A 12,764-nucleotide genomic window follows, 5' to 3' on the forward strand; every position below is an offset into this window, starting at 1 on the left:
CCAAGATTGTGCCACTGCACTCCAGCCTGGGTAACAGAGTGAGACTCCATCTCAAAAAAAATAAAGAAAATTAAAAATAAAATAGGCCGGGCACAGTGGCTCATGCCTGTAATCCCAGCACTTTGGGAGGCCAAGGCAGGCAGATCACGAGGTCAGGAGTTCGAGACCAGCCTGACCAACATGTGAAACCCCCCGTCTCTACTAAAAATACAAAAATTAGCCGGGTGTGGTGGCACATGCCTGTAATCCCAGCTACTCAGGAGGCTGAGGCAGGAGAATCGCTTGAACCCAGGGGACAGAGGTTGCAGTGAGCCGAGACAGCACCATTGTACTCCAGCCTGGGCAATGACAGTGAAACTCTGTCTCAAAATATTTTAATAAATAAATAAATAAATAAAATAAACTTAGTACATTTATTTTTGAAAGAAATTTTACGATTATCAGAAATAAGAAACAATAAGTATATATTTATTGCAAGTGGAAAAAGCAATATCATTTGCAATAAATAGAAGGTAGCTACAATTAATTCAATAAATGATATAAAAACTATATTATTAAACTTTAGTTAGATATTACTTGCTAAAGTGTCTATCTTTGAACTTCTCAAAATAGTCTAAATGTAACAATAATACAAAAAATCCTTTTTTTTTTTTTTTCTTTTGAGACAGGGTCTCACTCTGTTGCTTGTCCTGGAGTGCAGTGGCATGATTTCAGCTCACTGTAACCTCAACCACCCAGGCTCAGGTGATCCTCCCACCTCAGCCTCCTGAGTAGCTAGGAGTAAAGGCGCATGCCACCACATCCGGCTAATTTTCCTATCTTTTGTAGAGACAGGGTTTTGTCATGTTGCCCAGGTTGGTCTCCAACTCCTGGGCACAAGCGATCCTCTCAATAAACTCAACAATCGAGGTATAGATTCACAAAATGGAAATAATACAGCAATAACAATATTACGCCAAAGTAAATTTTTAAGATCCTCCAAGTATGAATGTATTTTAATGAATAATAAGCAGAAATCAACTCAAGCAAGGACATGAATAACAGACACCAGTGCTGCTCTGAAGAAAGCATCTTAGTACTTTATATTCAAAGACTCTAGCTGGCCTGAGAATTTTTGGGACAATGAAACCTGGGAGGCATTAGTACTAGTTCTTCACAGATATTAATAATTTTGGACTAAGAAAATCATTAAAGACTGCTACAGACTGAATGCTAATGTCTTGTGAAATTTTGCATATTGAAACTTAATCCCCAGCATGATAGTATTTGGAGGTGGGTGTTGGGAGCAAGCCCCCCAAAATCCGGCCATAAACTGGCCCCAAGACTGGCCATAAACAAAATCTCTGCAGCACTGTAACATGTTCATAATGGCTGTAAGGCCAGCACCGGAAGGTTGTGGGTTTATGGGAATGAAGGCAAGGAACACCTGGCCCGCCCAGGGAGGAAAACCGCTTAAAGGCATTCTTAAGCGACAAACAATGGCATGAGCGATCTGTGCCTTAAGGACATGCTCCTGCTGCAGTTAACTAGCCCAACCTATTCCTTTAAGTCGGCCCATCCCTTCATTTCCCATAAGGGATACTTTTAGTTAATTTAATATCTATAGAAACAATGCTAATGACTAGTTTGCTCTCAGTAAATATGTGGGTAAATCTGTCTGGGGCTGTCAGCTCTGAAGGCTGTGAGACCCCTGATTTCCCACTTCACACCTCTATATTTGTGTGTGTGTCTTTAATTCCTCTAGTGCCGCGGGGTTAGGGTCTCCCTGACCGATCTGGTCTCGGCAGGTGGGACCCTTGGGAGATGATTAGGTCATAAGGGCTCCATCTTATGAATGAGATTGTGCCTTTATAAAAGAAACACCAAAAAGATCCCTCACCCCTTCTCCCATGTGAGCACACAGCAAGAAGATAGAGAAGATAGATGTCTATGAATCAGGAAGAGGATCCTCACCATACTCTGAATCTGTCGGTACCTTGATCTTGGACTTTACAGTCTCCAGAACCATAACATATTTATTTCTGTTGTTTATAAGCCACTAGGTTTATAATACTTTGTTATAGCAGCCCAAAACGAACTAAGACGATGACCATGAAATTAGCAATTAGAGCAGCAAACTTAAGGTTCTGTGTATCATGATCTTGAACATTTGGGTATTAATTATTTGCCACATGTCCTTAAAGCAGGAACATGCAAAAGCAGCATCCTAGAGACTGTGGGTGTACATGTAATACACAAATAACACTGGTAAGAACCACTTGGAAAAAAAATCATCCAAGTGATATTGAAAGGGCTATGACAGTAAGAATGGAATCAGAATTTGGAGAAGGGAGGTAGAAAACCATAAGTAATTAGAAAATTTGAAACGGAAAGATAGTCATTTAAACAAAAAACACTCATTAGACACGAAAAACTCAAGACTGAATAGAGTTGAAGAGAAAATTAATAAATTGGAAGATGTAATTGAGAAACTTACCCAGACATAGCACAGAGAGAAAAATGAAAAATATAAAAATGAGTTTGAGACCGAGAGCAGATCAAGAGTGCCAACATACATCCAACAAAAATTACTAAAGGATACCCTTAGGTCGATATACCTATGCTTGGTGGGAATTAAATTAACACACACAAGGTGCTGTGGTAAGCAGCTTCCAAGATAGCCCCCAACGATCCCCATCTCCTGGTAACACCCCTTTGTAGTGTAATCCTCTCCCCTTGAGTATGGGCTAGAACTAGTGACTCCTAACAAACAGAATGTGGCAAAAGTGATAGGATGTCACTTCCAAGATTAAGTTCCAAAAAAAGCCTATGGGTTCTCTCTTGCTGTCTCTCTCTTTCTCTCTCCCTCCCTTGCTCTAAGGGAAGCCAGAAGCCATGTTGTGAGTTGTTCTAAGGGAGAGACCCATGTGGCAAGAAACTGGTGTCTATGGCTAACAGTCAGCAAGGACCTGATGACATGAGTGAGTTTGGAAGAGGATCCTTCCCTAGTTGACTTTAGATGATGGTGGCCTTGGTGTATGCTTTGATTGCTAGTGAGGGGCCCTGAGTCAACACTACAAATTCAGTCATGCCCACATTCTTGCCCCCACTGAAACTGTAAGATAATAAATACTGGTCCTTTTAAGCCACAGAGTTTTGGAATAACTTATCATGCAGCAAACAGTAACACAAGTACATAGAACAGTGCCTGGTATATGTAAACTGTCTATAAATGTTAGCCATTTGCATTCATTTCCTCTATAGATAAGGAGGAGAGTGAGGCTTTACAAAGTTCTCCAAAGTTAGCTTCAGCAAAAGGGGAGCCAGGATCAGAACCCAGGAGTAAAAAATTCACTCCAGGCCGGGTGCAGTGGCTTATGCCTGTAATCCCAGCACTTTGGGAGGCTGAAGCGGGTGGATCACCTTAGGTCAGCAGTTTGAGACCAGCCTGGCCAACATAGTGAAACCCCGTCTCTATTAAAAATACAAAAAAAAAAAAAAAAAAAATTAGCCTGTAGTCCTACCTACTCAGGAGTCTGAGGCAGGAGAATCACTTGGGCCCAGGAGGCAGAGGTTGCAGTGAGCCGAGATCATGCCACTGCACTCCAGCCTGGGCGACAGAGTGAGACTCCATCTAAAATAAATAAATAAATAAATAAATAATTCCCTCCAGAGCCCCAAGGGTATGACACTGCCACAAGTACCTGATGATGGCAGCCCCTGACCGGTCCTGTCCCTAGGGACATTGATGGTGGCCGGTTGGTACACCTTCAGCAGGTCTTTCAGCTTCAGGTCCTGGGCCATCAAGGAGTAGTTGTTGGCGATGGAATCACTGGGTCCACGGTGGTGATGCTGCTCTTTGAAGGGTGCAGCCAAGGTCCATGATGTGCGTTGCATCAAGGGCGGGTAAAAGCTGTGTGACATGATCGTCTACGAGGGAAGAAGTGCAGAGTGAGATCCAACGAGGAACATCTCCCCATGAGCCTGGGCTCTGTTTACATTGAGGCTCATGAGAGTTCCAAGTGCCTTATGCTATGTTTCTGCCTTCTGCACATTAAGTGGAAAGACTTTCTGAACAGACACCAACTGTACTTCTCTGACCATTTTGAGCATGAATTCTGATGTCAGGGATAATAGTTTGCATTCACCAGTAACTCTGAGGCAGGTAATTGACATCTCTGGCCTTTATTCCTTATGGACATGAGTACAAGGTAGGAACAATTACCTTCATTTTACAATGAAACATGCAGAAGTTCAGAGAGTTTAAATAACACAGCAGATCAGTGGATGGCCAGATTCTAACTCACCTTTGAACAATGGCATAGCTCTCTCTCCCACACTTCTGCAGCCTCTTCTGGGGGCAAACACGACCAAAGCTACTAATCCCACTTGTCAGGTCTGTTTAACTCCCCACCCCCAACGAGTACCTGCCAAATACCGAGAGAAGTGGGGAAAGCACTTCACCTTCTCACCCTCAACAGAAGAGCTGGCAGCCAGGTGTGCATACCTGATAGAGCCCAGACGGTTCCTCATTAGCAGAAGCAGGCAGAGGGGGCAGTTCTGGCTGCCCCTGGGAGTGGCTCATGTGATGTATGGAGTCACTTCTGGCGATCTGTGGGACATGGGAACAAAGCCACCCTTCAGAAATTAGGGAAGATTTGCAAGCCTCTGAGTTGGTTAGGACTAAAGAGGTCCCCAGGAAAGGTTTTAGGTCCAGAGCAAAACACCCCTATCACTCCCATCCATTATGTATGTTTCATTTATTTAAAAATTGACAGATAAGGGCCAGGTGCGGTGGCTCACACCGGTAATCCCACCAGTTTGGGAGGCCAGGGAGGGTGGATGATCTGAGATCAGGAGTTCAAGACCAGCCTGACCAATATGGTGAAATCCTATCTCTACTAAAAAACAAAAATTAGCCAGGCATGGTGGCGTGTGCCTGTAGTCTCAGCTACTTGGGAGGCTGAGACAGGAGAATTGCTTGAACTTGCGAGGCGGAGGTTGCAGTGAGCTGAGATTGCACTCTGAGATGTATTGAAGTGTATATACATTAAAGAGTGACTAAATCTAATTAGCATATGCATTACCTTGTATGGTTATTATCTTTGCAGTGAGAATACATCCACTCTCACAGCATTGTTCAAGAATAAAATATATTGGTAATTAGTCACCATGCTGTACAATAGATCTCTTGAAGTTATTCCTTCCATCTAACTGAAATTTTATATCCTGTGACCATCTCCCCAACCCTTCCACTCCTGTTTTTTTTTTTTTTTTTTTTTTGAGATGGAGTCTTGCTTTGTCACCCAGGCTGGAGAGCAGTGGCACTATCTCATCTCAATGCAACCTCCACCTCCCGGGGTCAAGTGATTCTCCTCCCTCAGCCTCCCAAGTAGCTGGGATTGCAGGTGCCTGCCACCACACCCAGCTAATTTTGTATTTTTAGTAGAGATGGGGTTTCACCATGTTGGCCAGGCGGGTCTTGAACTCCTGGCCTCAAGTGATCTGCCCGCCTCGGCCTCCCAAAGTGCTGGGATTACAGGCATGAGCCACCATGCCTGGCCCCTGCCTCATTTTTTAATCATTCAGTGTCTCCTCCTCGGATTCCCTTCTATAAGCAAATGTGGATATTTTTCCCCTGTGGAAGAGTCCAAAATCTGAGGACATCCCCAGTACCCTACCCTCAGGTATGATTAAAGGCGGTGACTTTAAAAAAAATGGACTTGCATTTTTTTCTTTTTTCTTTCTTTTTTTTTTTTTTTTTTTTTTGAGACACACTCTGTCACCCAGACTAGAGTACAATGGTACAATCTTGGCTCCCTGCAACCTCTGCTTCCCGGATTCAAGCAATCCTCCCGCCTCAGCCTCCCAAGAAGCTGGATGGGTGCCCACTACCATGCCTGGCTAATTTTTATATTTTTAGTAGAGATGGGGTTTCACCATATTGGTCAGGCTGGTCTCGAACTCCTGACCTCAGGTGATCCACCCGCTTCGACCTCCCAAAGTGCTGGGATTACAGGCGTGAGCCACCCCACCAGGTGGACTCTTGCATTTTCACATGTACAAAACTCCAAAGAGAAATTCACGCAGGCAGTGGCACTGAATTTTCTGTGTATTTAACACACACATAAGCAACTCTTTATGCGTCCTGCAAAAAGGAAAAGTGTTATTTCAACAGTGTGGGTGTTGAGTCCTCCATTCCAACCAGTGAGTGCATACTGAGAAGCAAGCCTCAGGTAAGGGTAAACTTGTGGCTCCCATGGTCACTCTCAGATCCCAAGTGCCCCTCCACCTCTCCTGAGCAGAGATGAAAGTGACTGCATTATTGAATGAGATGACATGTGGTTTTGTCTGAAGACTCAGCCCCTATACGCAAAACAACCACTTCACCTGGGGCTAGTGATGGAGAAACTGCAATTTGTTCCAACACTGGAAGAAAAACTATTGGCCTGGACTTATTGAGAGGTGTTGCTGTTCAGCACTTTAAAGGTGGTTTGAAGGATTTTCAAGGGCAATTTTGGCTCTCTGTGATTTTCACCTTAGGCAATGACTTTGGACTTAACTCCTAGATAAGATGAGCCAACATTGTATCAATGTGATTTATTTGGTTGTGCAAATTATGACATGCAAGATCACGGATAGGGGGGGGATGAGGCAGGGGCATATGACTCAGCTATTAGCTGCCCCTCTGCCCCCAACCCCTTACAGATGACTCAAATTAACCATCATTATCTCTCCTCGAGCACCTACCTCATTAAATAACAACAGAAAAACAAGAACTGCAGCAATAATATCTACCATTATTCCAAACTATTATGTGCCAGGTACTGTACAACCTTACGAGATTTTTTTTATACCCACATTCTAGCTGAAGAAAATGAGGCAGAGAAGATCGGTAACACGTCCCAGCCATGTAATTGGCTGGCTTGCCTTCTAAGTCAGTGACTTTTTTATATTTTTATTTTTTATTTTTTTTTGAGACCAAGTTTTCGCTCTGTCGCCCAGGTTGGAGTGCAGTGACACGATCTCGGCACTGCAACTGCAACCTCCACCCCCTAGGTTTGAGCAATTCTCCTGCCTCAGCTTCCTTACTGCATTATGCAAATTGACAGATACGCTGTTCTTGGGATAATGAAGAAAGCAAACCGTGAGCATTTTGCAGAACACAATGGAGAGAAGGAGAACCTCTGTAGAAACAAAATTAAAGAGAGCTATGTCATAGGCTCGGACTAAAACAAATACACACACAGTCATAAGTACGCTGGTAGCAGAAAGCATCCCAATCCGTGGATAAGGAGCACGTGGGGCACACACAGCATCAGCAGATCTAGGCATCAATTGCGGAACAGAGCAAAGAGTTTCCTTGGCTATATATGGCTAAGAATCCTCTGTGGCACCTTCAAGAGGAGATGGAGATTCTCATAAGAACTAGCTGGTCGAGGCAAAATTGTTTGTTAAAAATATGAATACTTGGCTAGGTGTGGTAGCTCATGTCTATAATCCCAGCACTTTGGGAGGCCGAGGCGGGTGGATCACTTGAGGCCAGGAGTTGGAGATCAGCCTGGCCAACATGGAGAAACCCCATCTCTACCAAAAATACAAAAATTAGCCAGGCGGTGGCGCACACCTGTAGTTCCAGCTACTCAGGAGAATGAGGCAGGAGAAGCACTTGAACCCAGGAAACAGAGGCTTCAGTGAGTGAAGATTGTGCCACTGCACTCTAGCCTGGGTGACAGAGAGAGACTATCTCAAAAAAAAAAAAAAAAAAAAAAAGAGAGAGAGAGAGAAAAGAAATTAATGCTTAAATCTTCTCTTTGGTAAATTTCAAGGAGCTTTTACTTCAGAGCATATTGGCTTAGTTATTATCTACAAATCCACTTTAGTGTTATTAAGTTTCAATTTAAAATGCTCCTCTGGGCACTTCACTGTATGGCAACGTGGTGATTCCACAGAGATACAACAGAGACTCAGGAACCTAGATTGGGTAGAACTGTCACTTTGGGCAGCTTATTGCTGATTACACATGTTGTATGCATGTTCTTCATGAAGGCAGTTTCCAAATGCTTGTCTGAGGACCTGCTACACAGAAATCACTCCAGTCTTAGATAAAAATATAGATTCCAGGGCCCCACTCCAGATTCTTCTGGATCAGAATCTAAGAGTGGGGGACCGAGACTCTCTGTTTTTAAGACGCTCCCCAGAATATTCGGATGTTCAGCCACAGTCCAAAACTGATGGGTGGAATATATGGTCTAATGGGCTTGGAAGGGAAGGAAAAGGAAGAACGGGTGTCTATTCCTGAATTTTTCACAGCAAAACTTGAAGATTTCCAAAAGTCTAATTCAGCAAAAATGATATTTCAAAGCAGACAACAAAAAATGTGATGAATACACTTGTTCAGTCAAGGGCATCTAACATGCCAATTGGCCTATGATCAAAATATCCCCCTTCCCACATATTCCCAACACATTAAAAATACAGGTAGATCGGCCAGGTGCGGTGGCTCATGCCTGTAATCCCAGCACTTTGGGAGGCTGAGGCGGGCAGATCACCTGAGGTCGGGAGTTTAAGACCAGCCTGACCAACATGGAGAAACCCCATCTCCACTAAAAATACAAAATTAGCCGGGTGTGGTGGCACATGCCTGTAATCCCAGCTACTCGGGAGGCTGAGGCAGGAGAATCACTTGAACCCGGGAGGCGGAGGTTGCAGTGAGCTGAGATCGCGCCATTGCCCTCCAGCCTGGGCAACAAAGAGTGAAACTCTGTCTCAAAAAAAAAAAAAAAAAAATTGGGTAAAACAAGAAAAGTCTTAAAATTCACACCTACCTTCTGACATGAGCAATCCATGTCACCCATGGTGTTCACTCTAATTGTAGCTATTTTTTAAAAATGAACGAAGAGCTCTCAGCTTCTCCAGGGATGTGCCTCTCCTATCCAGTTGCTCTGAAATTCACACTTCCTTATAGCATAATGGGGATGACACCAACAATGGAACTTTCCAGATGTTCTGAAAGCTCTGTTCATGAGGCTCCCTCTCTGAGGTCATAGACTTTGGCCCCCTGAGGAGTTCCCTGGTAGAAGAGGAGAGAAAGGGAAGCTAGAGATAAGGGGACAGCACTGTGTTTCTGCTGCGCTTTTAGCTCTGGTTCCTACTTCCCCAGCGGTGGCCACGCTTCCTTTCCCTCAAGTGTTTCTCTCTTGGAAATTTTCCAGAAACACATTGAGTTCACTGCAGAGGAAAGACTGAAGCAGAGTTACATATTAATACAGAGAAGAGGGAGACTCACCCCTCCAAACAACATCCTGGCAGCCCGAACTGTTCCTCCTCCTGCCTGGACTCTAACGCTGGCAGTGCTTGTATGCAGGCACTGGGCACAGTAACCAAGTCTCGGCGTCTGTTGCTAAGGGAAGGAGGGGCCTCCGCAGTGCCCACATACAAGACTGGGCATGATCTAGCTCTATCAGCTGGTGTCTCCCTTTGCTGGAGCCCAGGTGGGCAGCAGGAAGTGTTGGTGACAGAAGGGAACATGGGAGGGTGTTTACCAATGTTCCAGGAATAACAGAGGCAGCAGCAATAAAAGACCTTTGGAGACATCAAAAAGCACAGAGTACGGTGGTTAATTTCTTGGGATCTACAGTTGGACAGGTCAGACTTCAGATCCTACTCTTCTCATTAATTAGCTGTGTGGTTTGGCAAGTTGCTTAATCTCTCCAAGTGTCCTTTCTGTCTGTAAAATGGCAATTATGTGAGTCCCTACTTCATAGGGTTGCTTTGAAGGGTTAACGGGATAACGTGTACAGAGCGATTTGCATATAGTAGAAGGATAACTGATATTTTCCCAGTTTTGCCCCATTTTAACACTAAGACCCGCATCCTGCAAGCCATCTCAGTCCTGGGCAAACTGGGATAGTTCGATCACCCGACACAGTGGATGCTCTATAAATGCTGTGGCTAACACCAATATTACGATAAACACAGAAATACATGTGCACATACTCAAAAGTAACAATACTAGCTGCCATCCAAATAGTAAAAGCACATGTTCCATGGTCACTGTGAAGTTCTCTCAAAACCAAGTTAGACTTAATGAGTTTTTTGGGTGCCATGCTTGCATATCTTGTTTTTTTTTTTCATTCAATTTCCCCCCAAACACCATGATATTCCTATTTTAAGGATAAGGAATAAAAACTGAGAGATATGGGCTGGGTGTCACGGCTCATGCCTGTAGTCCCAGCACTCTGGGAGGCTGAGGCAGGTGGATCACTGGAGGTCAGGAGTTCGAGACCAGCCTGACCAACATGGTGAAACCCCATCTCTACTAAAAATACAAAATTAGCCAAGCATGGTGGTAGGCACCTGTAATCCCAGCTACTAGGGAGGCTGAGGCAGGAGAATCACTTGAACCTGGGAGGGAGGTTGCAGTGAGCACAGATCATGCCACTGCACCCCAGCCTGAGCAACGAGAGCGAAACTCCATCTCAAAAAAAAAGAAAGAAAGAAAAGAAAAACAAACAAAAAAACTGAGAGATACATAACTTTCCTAAGTCAACTTGACTCATAAGTAGCACTGACACAATTGAAACCTATCCTGATGACTCTGAGTCCACTGCTCTTTCCATAAACTACCTGTCCAGAACACAAACACTCCCGAATTCTTAGGAAGAGCATTGCATAGCACAAAGTACTTCAATTTTCCCCCCTTTCCCACTCCTTCCTCAAAGCTGGGCTTTCCAGCCTTTCAAACTAACCCTGAGCTTCTCCATCTCTTAGATTTGTGCTGTTTATCATAAAGTATACATACGGTTTCAAATAGCATTTGGAATCAATGAGACAGTGGGAGGGCTGGAGGTTCTGGTTTAGACAGAAATGGGGAGATGACCAGGTCTCCTATACAGGGTGTGAAACCTCATGTCCCACCAAAAACAGCAACTGTAATCCAATGAAGTGAAAAATTAGAATGGGGCCAGGCGCAGGGGCTCATGCCTTTAATCCCAGCACTTTGGGATGCCAAGGCGGGTGGATCGCCTGAGGTCAGAAGTTTGAGACTAACCTGGCCAACATGGCAAAACCCTGTCTCTACTAAAAATACAAAAAATCAGCCGGGCGTGGTGGTGGGCACCTGTAATCCCAGCTTCTTGGGATGCTGAGGCAGGAGAATTGCATGAACACAGGAGGCGGAGGTTGCAGTGAGCAGAGATCACACCATTGCACTCCAGCCTGGACGACACAGCGAGACTCTGTCAAAAAAAAAAAATTAGAATGGACCTGATGTGGAGCCAATGGACCCTATGGCTCATGTGTGAGTAGGAGACATGCCACCATCTGAAATTTAGTGTGCTTTAAGTCTACTAGTGTTTAAAACTATCAAAACAATAATAATGGCTTCCACTTACTGAGCATATACTATCCCCCGGGACCTCTGCTAAGCACTTAGTAGACATCATGTCTTTGAATCTTCTCAACAACCTAGAATATAAATATCAGTATTATCACAAGTTTTAGGATTGAGGAAACTGATACATGAAACTAACCTGACCACAGTCACACAGCTAGGTCAGCAGGAAAGTTTGAACCTGGTTATGAAATTTGTTCCATGGCTTCAACCAAAAACCTACATGTAATCTGAGGAAAGATGAAAAATAAATAAAGTATCTGCCGAAGAGAATGAAAGCAACCTCCCCCAGGCCGCCTCACCTGTACCAGAATAGTTTGTTGTTTGACAACTTCGTGTTGGATAACTTTTAAGAAGGGATATAGGCTTCCAGTTTCTCAATCCTCAATCTTCTTTGTCTTTCTTTCTTTCTTTTTTTTTGAGATGGAGTCTCGCTCTGTCGCCCAGACTGGAGTGCAGTGGTACGATCTCGGCTCACTGTAACCTCCAATCTCCTGGGTTCAAGTGATTCTCTTGCCTCAGCCTCCCCAGGTGTGTGCCAACACACCCGGCTTATTTTTATATTTTTAGTAGAGATGGGGTTTTGCCATGTTGGTCAGCCTGGTCTCGAACCCCTGACCTCAAGTGATCTGCCCGCCTTAGCCTCCCAAAGTGCTGGGATTTCAGGTATGAGCCACCATGCCCGGCCTTGTTTCTCAATCTTCTCAACTCCAAATGCACAGGGCTGCCAGACAAAACACAAGGTATCCAGTTAAATTAGAATTTCAAACAAACAATTTTTTAGGTAAAAGAATGTTTTAGGGCCGGGAGCAGTGGTTCACGCCTGTAATCCCAACACTTTGGAAGGCTGAGGCAGGCAGATGGCAAGGTCAGGAGTTTGAGACCAGCCTGACCAACATAATGAAACCCTTTCTCTACTAGAAATACAAAAATTAGCCAGGCGTGGCAGCACACGCCTATGCTGGTTGCAGTGAGCTGAGATAGCACCACGCTGCACTCCAGCCTAGGAGACAGAGCAAGACTTCGTCTCAAAAAAAAAAGAAAAAGAAAAAAAAGAATGTTCTAGTATAAGCATGTCCCATTCAATACATGGGCTGTACTTGTTGTACTAAAAAGTTACCCGTATTTACCTGAAATTCAGATTTAATTGAGTGTCCTGTGCTTTTATTTGCCAAATCTGCCAACATGGGGAGGAGAGGTCAGTGAGGTTCCAAGTTGTCCCCGTCTCTTGGTATCAACAGTTTAGGGTCTTAATCTGTCTCTAGAAAATTTTCACACATTTCTTATTCAGAGGCTGGTTCCTGGCAGCTCATTCCTGACACCTAAAATAGTTGTTTAAGCAGAGCAACAGTTTCAATCCTTGGAGGCTACTACAGCAAAATACCAAAGT

The 12,764-nt window shown here is 44.1% G+C and overlaps 1 protein-coding gene across 1 annotated transcript in view; it reads right to left on the reverse strand.

The window, feature by feature from the left end:
- DNAH3 (dynein axonemal heavy chain 3) overlaps positions 1 to 8,935 on the reverse strand; it is a 205,269-nt gene extending 196,334 nt beyond the window's left edge. The window contains exons 1-3 of the mRNA XM_045383002.2: positions 8,808 to 8,935; positions 4,487 to 4,591; positions 3,684 to 3,909 (exon numbers count right to left, since the gene is read on the reverse strand). Of these exons, the coding sequence (XP_045238937.2) occupies positions 3,684 to 3,909; positions 4,487 to 4,591; positions 8,808 to 8,837 (361 nt within the window). The 5' untranslated portion in view covers positions 8,838 to 8,935. The remainder of the gene's footprint in view (positions 1 to 3,683; positions 3,910 to 4,486; positions 4,592 to 8,807) is intronic.
- Positions 8,936 to 12,764: the final 3,829 nt, after the last annotated feature.

Source organism: Macaca fascicularis, chromosome 20, assembly GCF_037993035.2.
Source record: "Macaca fascicularis isolate 582-1 chromosome 20, T2T-MFA8v1.1".
NCBI classification, from domain to species: Eukaryota; Metazoa; Chordata; class Mammalia; order Primates; family Cercopithecidae; genus Macaca; species Macaca fascicularis.